The sequence below is a fragment of the Populus euphratica genome, unplaced genomic scaffold (genome assembly GCF_000495115.2).
Source record: "Populus euphratica unplaced genomic scaffold, PopEup_1.0 scaffold2.1, whole genome shotgun sequence".
NCBI classification, from domain to species: Eukaryota; Viridiplantae; Streptophyta; class Magnoliopsida; order Malpighiales; family Salicaceae; genus Populus; species Populus euphratica.
The window spans coordinates 1,768,237-1,790,581 of NW_011499846.1; the positions used below are offsets into that span (position 1 = coordinate 1,768,237).

Below are 22,345 nucleotides of genomic sequence, written 5' to 3' on the forward strand. Positions count from 1 at the left end.
TACATGAGAGATGGCGAAAACTGAAGAATATATTTCTTGGGGTTATTGGTTTTCAAATTCCTTTTAAGCTTCAATTGGCGAATTCCACCATCAAAGGTGTTTTAATTTAGAGCAAGGCACAAACTCTGCTTTGAAACCATAACTCCAAGATACTCAGGCCTTATCCACAAAGGAGCAGCCCCATATCACAAATATCTTTCTGAAGCCTCACATGATCAGTGCTATTGAAAAGGCCCTGGGACCCCAGGGCCTGAATTAACTAACAAAAAAGAAAAGAAAAACGGAAATTAGTTACAGTGATGTGACTCTTATAGTCTAAAGGTGTGAAAACTTTCATAACTTATGGAGTAAATGGTGAGTGGAAGATAATACATGGTATACATCTAGAAATAACCGTGTATACATGTTGATAGATGTATCTAATGCAAGAGCATTCTTAACAAATCCAAAATCCACTTGGAAACATGTAGATGAGATAAGAGGTGCTAAACAAGGACTGAGCAAGCTGAAAATGCTCATAACTCAGAAATCAAGATTGTCAGGCAACCCTGTATCGATTCTGCAGAGAACACTAGGCAACCCATGCAACCGAGAAAGCTACATGTGTCTAGTTTCCAAAGCATGAAACGGTGCATGATTTAGAGCTCTCTATTAAGAGTTATGGTCATTTTACTCCCAAGAGCAGGCTGTCAGCAGAGCTGAAAATCCTGCTGCCATATTTTGCAACTTGCAAGACTGCCATCTTCTTCAACTAGCATTTAATGGAGCTTTAACAATCTTGCTCCCTGTTTAGCTGCACATGAAAAGCTTTGCTAGGCAATGAAAAGATAAGATTTCCTTCCGTAAATCTAATCTCTAGACCAAACAAAAGCTGACTTCCTTTAGGAAATCATCGGATGACAGATTTTGCAGAAACTTGTTTCCTACAACTATGTTAGCCACTCTAGAGCTCTAGCTTGACGATAAAACGTGTGTAGGTGTAGATAATCTGGTCTTCATGTTTTGTGATTTTACTGGCCTTACTAGCTTGAAGGGATTATTCCAATCAAAATTAGTGTGCACTTCATCAATGTAGAAGATAGAGACTTGGTTGAAGTTAAGATCAAGTTAAGCTTGTTAGCTTCTTTTACTTCTATCTCTTTGGTAGATTCCATTGAGTGGTGAGCTATCCTAAACACTAATTTCTTTATAATGTCTCTGTATCAATGAGATTTGAGAGTTTAAATCCTTGTTCATCCTCTCTATAGTGGTATTGTCTGTATCTCTAAAGGTTGAACATCGTCTATCCGTCCTCCCATCCATTTCCACAACCTTCCCTGGTTAGAATTTTGTTGTCATCAGCCTTTGAAATTTTACTTTATCAGTATCATCATCTAATATTATTTGATATTTGATGACCATTTCCTTGAAAATGCAATGTCACTTTTTTCCTGATAAACTAATACAGGTCGCTAATGATATAAGTTTAGGATTGTGGTCAGGCACCATAAAGTTAACACAGCTAAGCTTTGAGGAACCTCTCACTCTATCAGAAACTCTCAGAGATTTTCAACCCAGAATGGGTCGCATCACAGCTAAGCTTTGAGGAACCTCTCTCAGAGATTTTCAACCCAGAATGGGTCCAATGACAAATCTCCAGTATTGATTATTTTGAAGATGGGAGTTTGGATCAGAGCTATTTCTGAGCCTCTAGACCTCGGCCGGATAAGGGCTTGGATAAAATTTTCCGGCCTGATAAATTGGTCCAATTCCCAAAGCCCAAACTGCATTTCAAGTCCTGGTCTTCGCCTATCTCCAAGCTGGAAAACAGGACATATTTTTTTTTAACGATCATCATACTCTAGCTGGTCAATTCTTAAATTTGAAAAATCAACATACAGTAATTAGAATTCCAAGAGCAAAATAAAAGGAGAAGAGAGAAAAGCCCGATATTTATAGCTGGAATAAAAATCAATCTAGAAGAGCAATAATCGTGTTTCGAATCCTTGGTATCTCGACATGACATCAGGCCTTCACGGGAAAAAAACAAAAGAAATCGTAAGATAAGATAGGACTTGGCACGTTTTTTGGGCCGTAAATGACAATGGATGGTGAATATGGGCATGCGCGTTCGTCCTCGGCACCGTAAATCACTCAATCCCATGGCTGTACTATGGGAAAGGTCCGGATGTTCACACTTGGCTTCAGTAAGATTGTTTGCCAGCACAAGATGGTATGCTTGTGAGTAGTGTTTGTTTAGATATTTCCTTGAACTTGCTTGCCGTTTGGAGCTCATAGATTTCATGAAATAAAAATTCTTATAAAAAGTTTCAGTTCTTGTAAAATTATTTTTGATTTTTTTCTAAATAATAATCTAGTATAGGATATTGTAAAAGAGTTGAGCTGTCAGATACAAAATTAATGATATTAAATTAAGTAAAATGTATAATAAATATGTTTATGTAAATTAAAAAGATTAAGGTAAAAAAATATATGAATATGTCAGACTAATTCACAATATGATGTAGAAGATTATAAAAGAGTTGAATTGTTATATACTTGATGATGCTAAATTAAGTAAAATGTGTATCAAATATATTTATTTACTAATTAAAAAGATAAAGGTCAAGAAAATATTTAGATACGTAAAACTATTTATTTTTAACAAAAACATACACAACTCTCTATACAACGTGTGTATTTGAAGAATACCTTGAAATTTTTAAGTGAAAAGTTTTTAATTTCAAATGAAAGGATGGAAATTTGGCAGAAGATTATCATAATTATCAAATGCATGTTGACCAAGCTATATCAAATGCCCAAGCTATATTTAGATTCCATTTTCAAAGCCCAAGCTATATTTCAAGTTCATGATAGAATATAAACACTCATAAACACTCATTATACTCTTTTCAATTGTTAAATATCAAGTTTTAACATAATTATCATAATTATCAAATGCATGTTGACCCATCAATAAAATCGAATTGGTAAAAACCAGGTGACATGATAATTTAATCCATAATTATAGTTGAATTTAGTTAAACTCAAATTATACTCGACTAAGTCATCTTTAAGAGTTTTTTTAAAAAATTATTTAAAATGATATTGTTTTAGTTTTTAATATTTTTTTTTGTAAATGATGTTGTTTTATTTTAAAAAATTAAAATTACATTCTCTTGAGATAAATCTGAATTTACTCATCGACCTACAATCAAGTCGAACAATTATGACAATTAGAATTTATAATGTAAAATAAGAGGAGAAAAAAAAACCCTATGTTTTAGCTCTGAAATAAAAATCAATATAGAAAAGCAATATTCATATTTCAAATCCATGATATAAGGTGTAAAACCCATATTTTTTACTTATCAAACCTAAATCCAAACTCAACCTAGCTAACCTAGATATTTAAAGAAAAAATTAATTCTTTGAGAATTGTTTTTTTCTCTTTTCTTCTCTCTACCATTACTTTCTCATAAACTACTAAGGAAATAAGCTTTGAACTTAAATTTTAGTTCAAGGAGGGTTGAAGATATAGTATCTTCCTCTTTTGTTATTTTCAATTAGGAAATTGATTAAGAATCAATTTGGCTTTATAATTATGTTTTGATCTTTAAGTTTAGAGTTTTAATCTTTTATGTTATTTTTTTTCAAGTCGCTTTTTAGTATTATCCATCTTTATTATAGGTTCTGTTAACGTTTCTTTTAATGATCTTTAGTAATTTTTGATTATGCATTTGTTTGTCTTTTGCTTTTGTTTTATGAATAAGAAAAATAATATTTAATATGCATATAATATAAATAATATATGTACGTTGATTATATGACGAATACAATTAATTAATTATTGAATATTTATTATGTTATTTTATTATTTGAGTATTCATTTATTTTTGAATTTATACTCGCATTTTGTTAAATTAAATTCTATTCAATATGACATTCGTTTGCTTTGATAATTATACAAACATCCATTACATTTTGATATATGATTTGTTAGTAACTCCATACTAACAAAGTGTAATTAATTCATGTACACATAGTATTTTATATACTTAGATAGGAAGAAAGACACCAGTTTGTGGCGATTAATCCTCTTATAGTGATCATCTTTGAATGTCATCTAGTCACTTTTGAGTGTTAGCTAATCTTCGATATATATTTTACTATTTTATGTTAATATTTTTAGTATGTATATTTATACCAAGATATATATAACTTACAAATTATTAATATTTATGATGTATATTAAATGTTATTCTCTCATTGAATTGATTAAAGCCACCCTTTAATTTTAATATTATTCTAGACTCCTAGTTTCTGTTAGCAAGGAACTTTAATTTTAATATTATTCTAGACTCTTAGTTTCTGTTAGCAAGGAACTTTGTTAAATGTTCTTGATTCGTTGTTTTATATGCTCCACTATTATATTTTTCAAGGATTGGATTTTATTTAATATAATAAATTTTATGAATTATTTGATTTTGTTCTATTTGATGATAATTTGATTTTATTACTTTGAGAAATATTATATTTTAAAAAATTATAAAAAATTATAAAACATTATAAAATTTTTAAATAATTTATTTTATGATACCTGTGTTATGAAACTTAATATAAATATAATATTCTTATAATATCGCTTCTATGTTATTGATGATGGACCTAGGATCTAGGTCATCACAAATGAGACTTTTTAGAAAAAACCAAAAATTGTAACATTAGGTACAACTGGGAAAAAAAATTTAGGATATAAATTACAATGGAGTGTGAATATGGATACGTGTGTTTGTCTCTGGGACTATCAATTAATCTATCACATGATTGTACTATGAAAAAGGTTCGGATGTCGACATTGGCTTGTGCATGTAGCAAGATTTTTTTGCAAGGTCCAAGATGATGTGCTTATGAGATGCGTGTATAGTTTTTTTTTTTTGTAAGATATTGATTTAACTTGATTACTTCTTATATAGAGTTCATGGGATTCATGAAACAAAAATTCACAAAAACTCCCCTTGAAAAGTTTTTCGATTTAAAAAAAATTAAAAATGTTGACTCTTGTGCTTTAATTTAAATCTTGTGTCTAAGAGGATGCCTTGGGACTTGGGAATTTCAAAGGAGTGGATGGAAATTTGGAAATTAAGAGAATATTTTCTCTCGTTCAAAAATTATTTTTTCCAATTATTAATATTGGAAAAAATCTAACTTTTTTCTTTTCTTTTTATAGAGTGTTGTTGTGTTTTTTCTTGACTGAATTTTTATTTTTAACTTGGCTTTTGAAGACATGAAATAACATGATATTAAACCTCTATTTAATCAATAAAATTCTATGACATTTTTTAAAGAAAAATTTTAGGTATTTTTATTTTTTATTTTTGCATACGTAATGTTAAAAAAATAATACATGTATAATTCGACCTCATTAATTGAGCCAATTCTTTTGACTTTTTCTCCAAAAAAAAGTAATAATAGTTATATTTTAATTACTTAGCCAAATATTATTTGGAAATATGATATAAATTATATTTTTTTAAATTTAAAATTTTTATATATTTTTAAATCGTTTTAATTTGATAATGTTAAAAATAATTTTTTAAAATAGATATTTAAATATATTTCTAAATAAAAAATTATTTTAAATCCTAACAACTACTACAATTACAAATATACCTTAATCCTTAAGCTTTAATCCTTAATCCTAAGCCAAAAAAACAAGGAACAGCTAGCCTTGGATCAAGACAAGTACATGAGCTTCCCAGGCAAATGGTGGCAAAACTAACATTCTTGTTCGTTCAACTATTGACATGTGCGCCGACAACTATTCCTCGACGGAAGCATCATGTTCATTCTGCACGCCAGCGTTCGAAGAACCGAACAAATTATTCTTCTTCATGGAAAGCCGACCCCGACTATACCCTGTAAAAGTCCCCAAAAAGATGCTGTTTGACAAGTGTTCGGCTCACAACTCATTTGAAGCCACACGTTGTAGAACGAAGAACAGCACGTGAGGTTGAAACTTCAACAAATCAAACCAATCCTCTCCAAGGAAACAAAGGGGACAAAAAAAATCTCAAATTTATTACGTTCTCAATTTTATCTAAAACTAAAACATTCATCAATCAGGCCCCTGATTACTCAAGATTTGATACTTTTATTTGTACTCACCAATATTTTCTCGAGAGATTACCGTTCTATTGAATAAAACATGCACACTAGATAGAAAATGAAGGAGCTCGAGAAAGGTGTGAGGACGTTAGAGGACCCAATTGGTAAAAAAACTCTTTATTTCAAAATGAAATTAAAAGAATTGATTATTTATAGGTTATGGGCAAAATTGTGGTGTCCCATAAGAAAAAAGTGTAAAAGCCCCCCTTCACGTAGCGACACTAACAGCTAATATGCCTCGAATCTTCTCTTCTCAACTTTCTCGATGCTTATATATAGCCCACCAAAAGCCACCAGAACATAATTAAACCCAAAAAAGAGCAACCAGGTAGAAAGAACAATGTCAACCACAAGGTTGTTGCGTTCGTCTAAGCCTTTGCGTCATGTTGGTCCTCCTAGCGCAACTTCTTCACCATTTTATACAGTAAAATGTGTTGGCAAGGCTACAGGGTTGATCACTGGGGAGAGGATGGTTTCTAGGGATCACGGTGATCATAAAAGGAAATCCACGGTAGCTGTCAAAGCATCTGTGGCTACTTCAGAGGGCTCTTTTCTCACCGTAGAGCCACCAAGGGTTGAGCGAGGATTAATTGATCTGGCTTCTTTACTTGCTACTGTTAGTAATGCTTTGCTTAAGGTGTTGAGGCCACCGGCTTTGAAATATTCAAAGAAGTGGAAATTCCTGGTCCAGAAGCTCATTGAGAAGGTAATTTCTTTTTTATTAGTAATTGATTTGGAGCTTTTTTTTGCTTCTTAAAAAATCAATCCATGAACCTTTTTGGTTTGATTGATTGATTTATTTATTTTTGGTAAGACTTTTTCATGCACCCTTCACAATTTAGTTGTTAAAGACCCAAAAAAGTGTGGAGGTGTGAAAGGTTCAAAACTTCAATGGGAAAATCTTGCAGAAAATCATGGTTGTATGATCGCCCATCTGGCACCCTTGTGTTTGTTTTTTATTATTATTTTTGTATTTTCAAATTATTCTAATTTATGATATTAAGAATAAATTTTAAAAAATAAAAAAATTATTATTTTGATATATTTTTAAATAAATAATATTTTAAAAAACAATATTACTAAAATACCAATTTAGCAATTAAAGATTTTACACTTTCAGGGCACTCTATTCACACACATGCTTTCATGTTACGTTAGGAGAGCACTTGACCAGATACAATAGCAGGGATCTGCAGCTTTTTTCTATGCATTATATATCATATAATTTCTGAGTTTCAGCAACTGATTTTATTTCCTCAATATGCTTGCATGCAAACTTTATTTTACTAACTTTGCTTGGCATGCATGAATTTGCATTTTGTGGGGAAAAAGACTTGTGATTATAAAGCAATGGGTAAATTTAAATTGATCGACTGCAACTGTGCAGGCTATAATTGATTGTCGATTCTTCACGTTATTTGCTGTTGCGGGGTCTTTGCTTGGTTCAACATTGTGTTTTGTGGAGGTAAATATTATTTTCTCCATCTTATTTCTATTTTTGATTGGCCTAATTAAATATTTGTCTAATTATATTACAAAAGTATTTATTTTTTTATTAAAATCTTATTTATTAATTATGTTATTAATTAATCTTCGTTAGAAGTTAAAATATATTTTTGAGTGATATTTTCTTTCTTATAAACAAGAGATATTTTCTTTGTACGTATATTCCAATATTGCTGATAATTAATTAATACCACCTTTTTTGAAATATCATAATATTGCAGGGTTGCTTTCTTATTTTGGAGTCATATTTTCAGTATTTCAACACGCTATCTCGAGTTTCAGATCAAGGACACTTGGTGCATCTACTTATAGAAGCCATAGGTAGATATTCTCGATCCCTCTTGTTTTCTTAGAATTAAAACCAATTTTATGGTTCTGTTTCTTCTCTTTTTTTCTTACTACATCCTGCTCCATTATTATTTTGAATGCAGACTCGTTTCTGGTAGGAACTGCCATGCTTATTTTTGGAGTCGGGCTGTACGTCATGTTTGTGGGATCAAAGAATTCAAAAGATGAAGCGTTATCGCTGCCAGACTCAAACTTGTTTGGCCTCTTCTCTTTGAAGGTGAGTCTTTTTTTTTTTTCAATTATTAATCCAAAATAATTCATTCATAAATTCCAAATATTGATTTTTTTGGTTCTTCTTGCAGTCCCTCCCAACATGGGTTGAAATGCGATCAGTTTCACAAGCAAAGTCTAAAATCGGGCATGCCATTATGATGATACTTCAAGTGGGAATGTTGGAGAAATTCAAGAATATACCATTGGCTACCAGTTTGGATCTTGCCTGTTTTGCTGGAGCAGTCCTGTTTTCGTCAGCTTGTATATTCCTACTCTCAAGACTCTCTCCTGGTGCCATGGAAGATAGGTGGTAGCTACAGGATGGATGGATGGATGCTATGTTTCCCTCCTCATAGCATGCATAGAATTAAGGAAAGCATAGATGAGAGCAATTTTGTTTTTTATTTTAACCCATTTTTTTATATGTGCTGCCACTATGAACTATACAGTACTAAAATTGACAGGAAGTGAGCTAAGGGGCCCTGAAGTTACATGCATGGGACTCGTAGTGGAAAGCACGGTGTTCCTTGTATGCAAGCTTCTTTGATGTATGATAGGCAGTCCCTTTCTTTAATTTGAATAAAATTCTCAGTACTTGAAGCAGTTGCAAAATCAGTGATTGTTTCTTCTTCACCTGCTCGTCTAATAGATACCAACCCCACTTCCCCAATTCAATTCCCAAAACAAATAAAATGCTTCTCCTAGAAATATGAACAATTTATACTGATAGCATTTTGGCTTCAAAGGTTGCCACCAAACGTGAAAGTTGTGGTTCCGACCATCAAGCCGACTTTTTCACGGACGTGAGACTCATCAGTAAACCATTAGTCATTAACTTTACTGACAGACCGATGGTAATGTCAGAGTAAGATGCTTGCCTCACTTTCTGATATAGAGAGGACGGGAGATATACAGTCCAGCGACATCATGCTCCATGCAATGACGTCGAAATCTCTGCTGTGTTCAGGATTTTGTAGTCTTGTGTTGCTTCTGCTTGAGGAGATCAATTTCATCCCCTTTTTAATCTTCCAAGAGGCCATCGACAGCACCATTGTGATCATCACCAGCAAAATCTTCCTAGAAAATGGTTTATATTATATTATGAAACAGTAGTACTCTTGAAAGTTCTTATATTAAGAAAAATCCAGTACTCTACTATAAAACATTAAAATATGATTTATATTGTGTTCTGACACTAAATATCATCAAACCGATCACTGTAGCACTTGATGGTTAACTCCTCTTTGATGCTGTCGCTTGAAGGGTGTATTTCGTTCATGGCTAGGAAATTCCTGGAAGAAAGATATTAAGAGCCTTAAACTATACTATAAAACAAAACCCTAAACTAAGTACAATTTATTAATTTATTACGGTGGTTCTATGGTCATATTAGTAAATTTCTGTAAATTCCTCTCCATTTGTGATCATGAATTTCTTTTTCAGAGGGCCTTGGAAATTCTTTTCCCACTTGAAGTCTTCCCCTCCCTGGAGTCATCAATTTTTTATTGCCTCCCGAGAATTTCTTCTCTGAAAAGCTAAAAAGAGCCCAACGTCACATCCAATGTAACGTAAGCTCTCAGCATCAGAAGTTACTGGGCATTAAACACAAGTTTGGCTTATTCTGTGTCCAGATTCATAGCTAATCACTTTGTCGTAGACCCAACTCAATCATTTGCAACTTTTAAAAGACGGGAATGAGCTGTACACCATAAATATGGTGACTTGTGAGACAAGCATGAATATAGTAGAATAGGAAATTGAGTTTAGAGCTCATTTGATGCCCATGCCGCTCTCTCTAGAGGTCTTACACATGCCCTGCATTTCTCCTTTCTAACGAAAAGTAGATAGTTGAACTTGAACGGACATCAAGCTTTTAGACTTATAAAAATGACCCAATAATTGAGTAGACCAAATGCAATTTTACATGATCGTTGGCTAACCCCAAACCATTTCTCTATTTTGGGCAATAATTCAAGAGGTGAAGCAAAGTACTATTTGCCAGTCCCTGGTGGAATAGTATTAGAATGTTGAAAAGGCAATTCAAATTCGTGAAAATATCGATGCCCAAGTCTTCTGCCTTCTTCATTTCCACTTGCTGCAAAACACCCTCTGCTCATAGCAAAACCAACTCTTTGTCGTCAAATTCATACTCTTTTGGAAAAACTGCACAGTAAGAAAAATATTGCTTCAAATGGGAAGGAAGATCACGAGAGCTCAATCCTTGAAACAGAAATCCAGAACTAAAGGAATGCAACTCTACTCTGAAGACAAACATGGCATTAAGCGACAAACCAAGTCCAGGGCAATAGAGAATCATTTCCTTACATGCTGAAGCGAACATAGCACTAAAATGGGAGCAAACCTAGATCAGTGGGCCAACAGTACAAAAAATTACAGTTATAAAACTTGATTTAGGATCAACCAGCACAAGTGCAGGTGACTTGGGTTAATCCAGGTTAATACAACTTTTAGAACATCTATGTAAGGTGACATCCCAAACGCGGACTCAGAACTAACCAGCTCTAGGTGTAAATAAACAAAAAACCTTGCCCTAATAAGAATGGAGCCAATTAGCCGAAGCACTCATGCCAATCGAATTAACTTTTATAACATTTGCTCAAAAATTTCTGTTGCAAATTTAGTATTTTTTTTGGCTACTAAAACTCGGAGAAGGCACCAATTACCTTCAAACATCATGAATCAGTTCACTTCCATTGTGTCCGCCTTCATAATTTCATTATTTTCCTTCGTCCTCTGTTACTCAAGATTACAGAACAAAGCAAACGCCCCCCAATATCCATGGCTTTCAATTGTAAACCAACTTCTCATTCCTAGGCTACTTGCTGTGAGATGTCGATGGTGAGAAAAAAGAACGAGGTATGATGCATTCGTAGCTAATAATACATCAAAAAAAAAAATTCCCCGTCCATGACTCCTCAAACTCAGTTTACTGAATATAGATATTGATGAGCCAACAAAATTTGTTTGTGGTTAAAAAACTACCGAGTTGAGAAAGACAGTTTCATGATATTGCGAACATGCCTATGGAGTCTGGAAATTGATTCACAATCATTGTTTTCCAGGAGCAATCAAATGGCTGGGGTTTTAGGGCACACGACATCAACCTCGACAACTGTTATGTGGTTTGCTATATACGGCAAAGAAGAGCTCACGAACCAGAGCTGCATTGATGATTCTAAGCATCTAAATCTTGCCATATTCCACTAAGTAGATGATACTATCTCCAAAATAAGATCAACAAACAAATTCAGATAATCCTTGCGTATGTAAAATAAGCTGTTATCCCTTTAGTTCCTGAAAAATGTAGGGAGAGTGATGTTCCTTAAAATCGGTGAGGTTGAGCACGAGCGTGTCCCCTCTCTCCGCGATTCAGACGAGACAAGATCCCTTTTACCCTCCCCGTCTATTTTGAGCTCGCACCATGCAAATAAATTTGAGAAACCTTTTTCCTTCATGCGGATCCCTTTTTTCACTTGAATCAAAATATGCAATTTATACTTGAGTATTAATCGAATCAGACTAGCATATAATTGAAATAAACAGTTTTTGATAAACACTTTCAATAAGGTGATTTATTTATTTATTTATTTATTTAGCCTCTCATCAAATTATGTTGGGCGGGTCTCGGTAAACACAACCCGATAGTCTCCAATTGTTTAGCTTTTGGGCCCAAATTCAATCTCATCAAAACCCACTCGGCTGCCTCTCCCATCATACACCGGAAACTGGGTGGGGAACCTTATAGGCCGAGTATCTAATGTCCCACTGGCTGTGATTTACGTGCTTCGACTACCTCCGACCAAACGAATCAAATCCGAGATTGAGACATGACATTACAAATCAAAATTTGCTAGACAGAAAAGAGGCACGTTTAAAAATTGAATCCGTTTATATATTGCACCAGGAACAAAGTTCCACTCAACCCAGTTCAACTACACTCTGAGAATGGGAAAATGAATCGCATACGGGGAAAACTTGAAAACAAGAACCAAAAAGAATAATTACAGTATGTTAACATAGTCCTATTTAAGAATAAAAATTGTACAGCAGAAAACCCTTTACAAAGTTCACATGGAAGCCAGAAGCTCTCTCATTTCTGACACTGAAGGGATGCTCTCGTTGGGGTAGATCTTTGCAACGAGTTGTGCAAAACTTTCATACTTGTCCAAGAACTCTTTCTGTCAAATTAAGATAAAAGTAGTTCTATTAACTATATGGCTTTATTAGCTGTCTACTGAATGAGACGCAAAACACAATTAATTATATAATCAGGAGATGAATCCGAGCACAAACTGTTTGCAATACGGAAAAAAGAAAAAAAATATTCCCTTGGCCAGCATCTACTAGCATTCCCCTGTTTGGATGTGCAAGGGAAAGCGTGCGAATGAGAAGGGAATGCGAGAGTCAATAAATATAAGATCAATTACTGAACTACAAAAATATTCTTAATGAGGGGGCTGTAATTACTATGTAATTTCAAACTGAGGGTATTTGTTTCATTTAAGAGTCTTAACAAACCTCAACACCCAAAGGGAAAGATGGATGGATGACAATTTCTATTATTTGTGGGTTTTCTATCCTCCAAAGTGCTTACCCTCCCTTCATCAAGAAAGAAAATCGAATAAAGGTTGGGGGTTCTAAACCCACCTTTCCCTTCCATTACCCCCAAAAACTCTCAAGAACAAACTATGTAAGTTGAGTTTCCATTTGTAGGTTACTACATACTTTGCTCAGAACTCAAATTCTTTGTTGATCAAGAACTTTCCAACGATCAAACACCCATTACTTGCTCCGCCAGATGATTTTCAAGAAACATTAAAGACCAAATCCTCAAATATTAAGCAAGTGAATTACCTTGCACTTATCCCACAGAGAAGGTAATAGTTCTTCTGAAGTCAAGTTCTTCTGTAACCTCTTATACATTGCACTAATAGACTTGTCAACCTGAGGAAGAAAAACTATGTTATCACAACACTAGATTTGAGACCAGTCTCCAGAGACAAATCAGATTATAGTAGATGCGTTAACTTACCCCAGATAAACTAGATTTTAACATCTTTCGGAGATCCATTTTTGACAATCCAAGCTGGAATGGGATCTAAAAGGAAAAAAATAAAAGGCAAAGACAGTCAGCATTTTAACAGTTTGAGCTGAAACTTGTAAATCTTAAACCATTGACAGTGATGTGATACTATGGCCTCTAGCAGTTCTTTGCTGGAACCATGTTAGCATCAACTGTATCCATATAACTGGCAAACTTCTTGCCAAATCAATGAGATCTTAAGAGCTGAGCATGCAACACTGCAATTCTTGTGCTAACCAGCAGAGGCTTGCAGAACTCAAAAACAACATTTTGAGTGTAGCCACAGGTTGCCCAGCAAGCAAGGCCAGGGAGAAAAGATGTAAACAAGAAATGTTTTTGTTCCATTTATCATTGTTTTGATGACTGAATTAGTCTCTTCCATCTTATGCAAATCATGGCACAAAAAAGAAAAGAAAGGAAAAGGAGGTATAACACAATATCATATCTTCCATAGAAGTTCATAACAAACTCTGGGAAGCTAATATGATGGGGTGTACTATGTATGACATTTGATCACTGCAAACTAACCTCTTCTGGTGTTATGGTGTACATCAAATCCTCAATCTTGCGAGCAAACTGGAAAAGTTTCTCAAATTGCTGCAGAAACCAAACTTGATGAGGACAAGCACCATCCAAAAGTTAAGGCAAAAATCATTTAAATTTCAGTGAACATTAGAAACCAGAAAGACAACTGGAATAAAAACTGGCAAAAAGGGGACCAGGAATACAATTGCTTACATAGAAAATAATCATGCTGATATGACGTGTACAAGCTTGTTCATAAGCTTCGCTTGCCTGGTGATAGAATTTGGCTAAAGTTGGCACAACATTGGCTAGGTCATACAAGCTACATGCAACTGTTTCTAATCAGCAGACTTGATGATGAAGGGGAAAAATCTTTTTCCTGAATCAAGATTTTTCACAATAAGAGGAAAGTTTCCAAAATAAGAGAGAGATGTACCTATTTTGAAATGCTGCATAGTTTTCCAAAAGGAAGACATCCGCATATTTTGGATCTGTTTGTGCAATTTTCTCCAAAGTCACAAACATAATACTAACCTGTCAAATAACATCCACATTGTAAATTTCATTTCAACTTGTACTTAAGAGAGGGGAGGGGGATAAGAAACAGCACCACAATGTCTGATTCTCTTTTTTTAAAAAAAAAAAACATAGAAACGCTTGAGAAAAGACTACTCACAAATTTTGTGTATGCCTGATCAACCAAATCCCTAGATTGTCCCTGGATATACTGCTCCATACGAGTTGCAAGAGTTGCAAATCTGTGCAAGACAAGGTTACATCATTTCTATAGTAAAAATAAAAGTTCAATCAATGTTGCATATCATATAGCATGAAACAAAAGAACTTATCATAGCATGCAATGTAAACAAACTGCAAAATCATTGCAAAGATCCAAGCATTGTTAGTTTAAAATACAGCTCCTGCTGTTAATCATAAACCTAAGCAGCCAAGCACATCCATCTTGAACTCAGTAAAATATGCAAGTCAATTATAGTCACAGGAAAGAGTTAAAGAGTAGCAATTAGTTCCTGAACACAATAGCAGCGAGCATAATCCACTTAAGAGTTCACAGCAAATCACCAAGGGGAATAAGTATCATAAAAGTTGGCTACTTTGATCATTTCGCAGCAAATGCTAGCTAGATGGTCCATATCTGTTAGGATACACATTTATACTTAATTAGTTCTTATGGCACATGATATTCTTGTATCTTAATTTGAAAGACTGAAAAGATGAAAGTTCACCCAGAACAACATGAAACACGTCCACAGATCCAAATTACCTTGGGATGTAGGATAAAACCCCCGTCTGCCGCACATTACGCTCATTTCTTTCAATTTGGTGGCAAGCTTCATCAACAAACTGCGATATAGATATCAAGGTAAACAAGTTATTAAAGAAGCTTGGAATGTGTATGGATACCACTTGTTCTAAGTTGAATGTTAAGCACGTACACGGCTGAATTGCATAGAAATTCTTGACTCTAGGTCTCCAAGCAAGAGACGCACAAATCCAGCAGCATCAGCTTTCTGACCAGAGAGATAGCGCTCTGTAATCCCATGCATTGATATGCAGCGCAGAGGATCTATCTTGTATGCCCAATCAACCACAGCATAAAAATCATCCTAAAAATCCATGACCCTCCACAAATCAGCACTCGGAGGTTATAATAGTATATAAAATTAAGCAATGAATCACTCAGCAATACCTACTGCTAGTAAGCAATATAATAGCCATAAAAAGGGGTGAAGATGCTGAGAAGCACCAACCAACAACAAGAAAAGTTTAACCATGGCATACATACATTCATTCAAAAAATAAAAAATAAAAAAGTTCACATGCTTATGCAAGGGCATCTCTCTTTGTGTATGTAAGGTGCATGCAAGAATGCATATACACATATAAGGAACGATGCAAAGTATACATTACTTGGATTCCATTAAGCAAATCTTGAAGAGATTCATTAAGTGCTGCCAGATCTGCAGAATTTTTGCCTACAAAATCAAGTAAATTATCGCTGTTTAACTTCTAGAAGTGACAGAGCTTTCATGGCAAACTTCTATACAAATTTGAAGTGGGATGATACAGATCTAAGAGGTGTTACCAGCTTTGCCATCATTCTCATCAATGTCCATAATACCCAAATCGTCATCTTCATCGTCATCAGCATCATTGTAATTCCCACCTTTATTTCCATTAACCACACCTCCTGGGGGAACAAGTGCAGGAACCTCGAAGCACATGAAGTGTGCAAAAAAAGAACTCTGCAGTTTGAATTGCAAAGCATTAATCATTCATGGAAAAGACAACAACATTAATGATTTCCAACATATGTATGCAGATATTGTAACCTCATCTACAAGGAGTGGGATGAATATTGTCAACATTTTTGCATAAGCTTCAGAAACTGAAGATGTATCTGCATTATGTGCACTTTGACTCGAGCCTGTAGAAGCTTCCAGCCAGACAGTTGGATTTCTTGATGCTTTTGTACTAGCACGTAGCTCATTAGCAAATTCACGAGCCTGCATATGAACGAGATAACTGTTAAAAAGGTATATTTGAAATACCATAAATGCAGGGAAAAAAAAAGAATAAACTAAATGAAAATGGCACCACTAAACCCAAATATATTCATAAACAATTTAGTAAAAACTAAATGTTTAGTCAATAAAAAGATGAGGCTTGACCTCCCGGCGAAGAAGCAGGTTAAGGGAGCTACAATATGCTTTCCTCAAAGGACCCAAGCAATTCTTATCGAGACTCTGGCGACAGAAACAGGGAAATGTTAGTAAAGAGCAACTTTGAGAGAGAGAGAACACAAGTAAACTTATGAGATTTATTGCAAAAGGTTTGTCATGAACCTTTAAATGCTGTAGAAGGCGAGCATATGTCCTGCATTTGTACCTTAAGTCAGCATGATCAGGCCTCTTCAACTGTCCACGCTGTTTCATGCAAAGCACACAAGCAAATATTAGAATTCTGAGACCTAATAATAATCTCTGTGATCTGTATAAAAAGATCAGAAAGCTGAAAAATACTTGTGAAAAATAACTCTTGTCGCTTATCATGAAATCCACCAAACTTGCAAAGTAGTTTCTCAAGAACTCAGAAGCTCTCCTGACAAATGTAGTTTTTAATTTTTCAAGTTCTGTCCGCTTTTCTTTAACCTGTAATAATATCATCGACTATTTTAGAAAAAGACAGTACACAAAATGTACTCACATTAACAAATAACTCTGTTATCTAGCTCCATCCTAAAATCTGAATTCAAAAGAATGTCAAAAATTACTACCCACCAGACAAGGGTCCTTCAATTTGTGTTCTTGGGATCATTTTGGAAATCATAAAGCATGGTGCATCACATCATTAACAATAGGAGAGAGAATTGCCATGCATGTGTATTGCGTAATTCAGGATGACTTTTACACAGATGACTAATCAGCAAAAAAAAGCTCATGCATCTAGAAGCATAGCCAATTATTCTCTTACATAATCTTCTAAACAACCTAGTTAATCATTTTGTAAGTAGAAAAAATCAGGGTGAAGAAAGTGGCTCAGAGCATACAGCACACATATTTGCATAGATTGGATCCAAATTAGGCACTTGAAGACCACGTAAAGCACCAGTCAACCACTCACATGCTTCAATGTTTTGAAGCATGCGTTCCTCATCAAACGAACCCCCTGTTAGACAAGCTGCATGCTACAACCAACAGAACATGATTAGAGTAAAGAAAAATTTGAATGTATTGCCACTAAAAGTGATATCGAAGTGATGAACAACATACTTCAGAAGGGACACGCAGTCGTTCAAGAAGCTTATCGAGTTCTTCAATGAGTGATACATTATTTACAGACTGCATCTCCAACTTGTTATTGCGGGTTTCTATCTGGATTCATAAAATGGATAATCATGCAGTAGCAGAGAAAGATGTAAGGCATTGTGTTTGAATATATGCATGGATCCAAAAGATGTGTCTTGCTAGGTAATTTGAGATCTTTTTTGAAGCAGACATATGAAGGTAACGAATCCATTAACATGCAAGTTGAACAATTTCTCCTCATAGCATGCACATTTTCCTAGAAAATTGACATGGTATAATAAAAACAGGGAGGGTAACATAGAAACCCTTGGGCAGACTTTCATGTAAGCATACACTTACCGACTCAATGTCTTCTCTCATATGTCTAAGTTTCACGTTGAAGATGCCTAGCCATTCATCCATGTCATCAACACAATTTGTTGCTGCCTCAAGCCCTTGCAACACCTGAAAGGACAAGCAATCAATTTACAAGAGCAAGAGCTGTCACCCTGACACAGCTCCACAGGCTGTGGCAAAGCACATCACAGACTAATGAAAAAGCTTAATCTTCAAAAAGTCAACCAGGATCAAATTTGACGGAGTATAATACAGACCAAGAGTGAAAGGGAAAAAGACTCTGCAAGAGAGAAACAACAATAAACTCATACACAACATTAAGTCTTTGTGAACATACCTCTTCTACTAAAGGTTCACTTTCTAGAATGGCATGCACATTTGCAGCTTCCAGGGCAAGAAGCTCACGCTTCAACCTTTCTGAAAATGCCTCTGCTTCACCAATACCCATTACATAACTGCATTTCATTGTATAATTGAAATCATCAGGTATATAAAAAAAAAAATTAAAAAACAAAAGGTGACACAAAAGAGTTACTATTGTTTGCCATTATTTCCATTAAGGAGATGTATTTGACACCAGGAAAAAAATCATATTTAGCATAAAAAAAGTAAAAATAAAAAAGCACGAACAGACTTTCACAGAACCTACACATGCTAACCTTGAATAAGAACACTATTTTGGTTGTGTTATGGGATTCAAGAGAATTTTCTTTAAAAAATTTGAGAAGGCACTTGATATCAACATGAACAGAAGTCGTATAAATGCAGGTCATAACCAGTGTGGGCCATTTATTGCACCGTAACGAGCACTTTCTGATGTAAATTAAGTTCTGAGTTTTTAAAACTAAAACATGGAAAATTTTCAAGCAAATGAAACCATGGGGATAGATCCACTCCCCATCTACTGAAACTTTGGAGGGTGAAAGTGCAGACAGTAAATGATGGGTGAGTTAAAGGATGTTTGCTATTTAAGTCAGAAATCAAGGCTCCTCGATAAAAATATTCAAACATCTAGACCAAAAACATGTTCATGTTCCTTTCCATCCGTTTGCTAAAACCTGTCACAGTATAGTGCTTTTTTGTCAAAAATATGTGTCAACTCTCTACCTGACTGAAAAGCTCTGGATTAAAGAAGGAAAGACTTACGTGCCAAGAAGAGCCTCCATGTCCTCTTCCTCAGCTTGAGAGACAAGTTCTCTTTCAACAGACACTTTCAAGTCACTTTCTGTAACTGTAGCTTCAACAGGCCCTCCTCCATCTTGCTGACTCGTTTGCTTGGGAACGGTGGGTGTATTTTCCTTTTTTCAAATATTAAATCAAAAGTAAGTTTGAGAACAAAGGCATGCATCATGATCTAAGATAACCAATCACTTCTAAGTTTGAAAGCATCATGCGCTTCAATTCAATCTCACCAAGTAACATCCAAAATGTGAAATATTGTCGTGCCAATTTGATTATACATTATTGCATTCAGAACATAGTGTCTAGAAAGTTGCTGCGACAGCAAAATAACTAGCAGCACTACTGATTCAACAGGCAAGAAAATCAAAAAGTTCCCTTCGAGTAGGTTAATCATAAACTACAATAGAACACTGTAAAACTTAAAGATGGAGAAGTAACCAATCATCACTCTTAAAACAAATAAATAGAGAGGTAGAAATTCATCATTCACACCTTAGCCCAAAGTGCCATTTCCACAACATCTATGCCAACAATTTTTGGAAGACGTCCAAGCACATCCTTACAGATGTTTAGGATGCAAAATAAAAGGCGGTTCCTTCAACAAAAAAAAAATAAGAAAGAAAATGAAAAATGAAAGCACTAGCCAGTTAGTAAAATAAATTCATAAAAAAATCAGTATTAAACAGACAAAATCTTGAATTGTTTATCCATTACTCATTAAGGGTGTGTTTAGTAATGCGGTGCAGGTATTTTTGTGAAAGTGCTTTTCAACAGAAAAGGCATCTAATTAATGCGTTTTGGGATGCTTTTTTATAGTTTTGACATCCTCGCATCACAATCATCCAAACGCACCCAAAACAGCACTAATTTTTTCAGCCCCAAACTGACTTTGAAAAGCACTTTCAGGGGTGGTGCAACCACACTACCAAACAATCACTAAGAAAAGAAGCAGAAAATGAAGTGGAGTTTCCAACCCCGCTCACCTATCATCAACATTGCGCATAGTCCATTGTGGCGGAGCAACACTCTGGCTTCTAAGGTTATCAAATCCCTGTGAGAAGTTCAGTCAGAAATATAAAAAATCAAAAGTTCCCCGTTCCCCATTTCCTCCCAAAGTCCTTCCTTAATGCAGCAAGTCAGTAAACAACAACCCCATGTAAGGATGCTGAAGCATTACCAGGGTAAACGTGCATCCGCTGGGATCATTAGCTATAACCTCAACTTTCGAAAGATGCTTGAGTTTGTATAGCTTTGCTGGCTGCATAATTAAGTCAAAACACAAGCATGAGACATGTATCTATAACCTTTTGAATCAAAATCAGTAAGATATCACATACAACATTTAAAATAGCTTTCCTTTTTAATATACAAATTAAATTTATTTTCCTTCCCAACCATTTACAGCCCATTATTTCTTTTCCAAAACCACATATTGATCACCTACGCTTCGCTTCGTTCGTAGTGGATAAGACATATAGATAATATTTACTATAATAACAAAAGCAAGAACAGACATATCTCCATAAAAGTAAACATTATTCACCTCGAGGACTCCTCCATTTGAATATTTTAATACTCGAAGAAAGGCTTTCGTCCTCTGACCCTTAGATTTTGCTGCAAAAAAAAATGCTTTCAATTGAAAAGAAATTAATGAATGATGTGAAAATGAGAGAAAGGGAGGTCGGGTTTGGCATACTGGAGAGAGCGAGAACCCTAGGTTTGGCCATGTGACGGCCTAATTTGCCAGATTTGCCCCAGATCCCTTGGCTCTTGGCGACACGGATCGACAATACGATCTTCTGTTTTGTGCCTTCAATTGCTGCTTCGCATGCTCTCCTGAGCTCCTCGTCGTCTGCGCTCGATTTCGCCATTTCTCCTCCTCTTTGATTTTTCTTTCTTTTAGTTGATTAGAAAGAGAGGGGGGGAGAGATCAGCATGCGCGTCAATTTGCGGATGTTGTTTTCTCCCTTTCTTTTCTTCTCTTTCTATTCTCTCTGGTTAATAATTAACTTCGTCTTTAATGATTTGCTTATTCTCTCTCACGGACCCTTTCTCTCCAGTTATGGGTCCCATAACCACGTTTTTGTGGGCATAGTTTTCCCCCGTAGTCTCGAGAACCGTTCCGGATCACTGCTCAGATGGGTTTCCCTGTAAACTTGGTTCAATTTATTTATTTTTATTTTGTATGAAAGAAAAGTAAAAATAACATTATCTTAAAAAAATTAACATTGTATTAAAAAATTAACGTGATATCTAGACCTATGAATCACTACGAATATAATCTCCTCACCATTAAATTTGGAACCCCCTCCACCAAATCCATGTAACTCTAAGTTTATATATCACTACATTTTATAAGAACTATAAACATCAAAAAGTTAAGAACAACTGCTGAATAAAAATAAAAACAAAAATAATAACAATGATTAGAGACAAATAATATAATTATTGAAAAAATTTAAATTACAAAACTATACTAAATGAGTCATTTTATTTATTCATCTACATACTATTTTATTAAATGACTACACATTATTTTATTATGTCCTTTCTAGATAGTAGAATTAGTTAAGCTCTTTTTCTACTTATTTATCAAGGCATAAATCATGTAATGTCTAATATTTTCTTAGCTTATATATAATAGGAATGCTAGAGGAAAAGGCATGGAAAAAAAATTGAATCAACCAATTTTGTCATCTTCTCCATTTTTTTATTCTATTTTAATCTATAATGTTCTATTATGTTTTTCTTTCCTTCTAAATTTCTTAATTTTTTGTCTAAAAATTGTATTGCTTAATCAACTAAAACACTACTTTACTAAAATTTTTTTTGTTAAAGATCATTCCATTAAACTTACAATAAGAGCTATAGGGAGAATATGTAAGAGTTGTAGCAAACCAGGGCTTCAGACATTTTCTTACTTGTTCTTCTAGCAAATAAGGCATTCTCCTTATATATTACCTAACATGCTTTTATTGTTTATTCCAATAAAAAAGACTATATATCCACCTTGTCATAAGTGTAGCTCTGGAATGTCCTCTAACAATCGAGTCATGGTACATTGCCACCAATTTGTTTTGTAAATCCTCATTATTACCCATAACAATCTTGTTTTTCTTGTTGAAGTGATTATCCATCCACTTGTAATATGGGTGTT

The 22,345-nt window shown here is 34.5% G+C and overlaps 2 protein-coding genes and 1 long non-coding RNA gene across 4 annotated transcripts in view; 2 read left to right on the forward strand and 1 right to left on the reverse strand.

The window, feature by feature from the left end:
- Nucleotides 1–6,430: 6,430 nt before the first annotated feature.
- Nucleotides 6,431–8,826, forward strand: LOC105130368 (uncharacterized). Its single transcript, XM_011032843.1, has 5 exons — nucleotides 6,431–6,853; nucleotides 7,535–7,612; nucleotides 7,875–7,974; nucleotides 8,085–8,218; nucleotides 8,304–8,826. Exons 1-5 carry the CDS (start codon nucleotides 6,488–6,490, stop codon nucleotides 8,526–8,528), a joined length of 903 nt encoding a protein of 300 aa, XP_011031145.1. The 5' UTR covers nucleotides 6,431–6,487; the 3' UTR covers nucleotides 8,529–8,826.
- A 3,219-nt stretch (nucleotides 8,827–12,045) lies between these two features.
- Nucleotides 12,046–21,222, reverse strand: LOC105130357 (exocyst complex component SEC3A). 2 transcript variants are annotated; one of them, XM_011032824.1, is made up of 25 exons: nucleotides 20,885–21,221; nucleotides 20,732–20,802; nucleotides 20,366–20,446; nucleotides 20,172–20,239; nucleotides 19,681–19,783; nucleotides 19,153–19,304; nucleotides 18,344–18,461; nucleotides 18,010–18,114; nucleotides 17,635–17,736; nucleotides 17,412–17,549; nucleotides 16,885–17,013; nucleotides 16,708–16,788; nucleotides 16,534–16,608; nucleotides 16,195–16,368; nucleotides 15,948–16,107; nucleotides 15,773–15,837; nucleotides 15,298–15,468; nucleotides 15,126–15,205; nucleotides 14,520–14,601; nucleotides 14,280–14,377; nucleotides 14,057–14,165; nucleotides 13,847–13,915; nucleotides 13,268–13,333; nucleotides 13,090–13,179; nucleotides 12,046–12,413 (listed from the first exon to the last, which is right to left on the reverse strand). In XM_011032824.1, exons 1-25 carry the CDS (start codon nucleotides 21,057–21,059, stop codon nucleotides 12,303–12,305), a joined length of 2,673 nt encoding a protein of 890 aa, XP_011031126.1. In that variant the 5' UTR covers nucleotides 21,060–21,221; the 3' UTR covers nucleotides 12,046–12,302. The 2 variants fall into 2 exon arrangements, with proteins under 2 accessions (XP_011031126.1, XP_011031134.1); XM_011032832.1 differs by lacking the exons at nucleotides 12,046–12,413; nucleotides 13,090–13,179; nucleotides 13,268–13,333; nucleotides 13,847–13,915 and having other exon boundaries at nucleotides 14,088–14,175; nucleotides 20,885–21,222.
- Nucleotides 20,273–22,345, forward strand: part of LOC105130352 (uncharacterized) — a 20,039-nt gene continuing 17,966 nt past the window's right edge. The window contains exon 1 of the long non-coding RNA XR_843228.1: nucleotides 20,273–20,283. This is a non-coding gene — a long non-coding RNA (uncharacterized LOC105130352). The remainder of the gene's footprint in view (nucleotides 20,284–22,345) is intronic.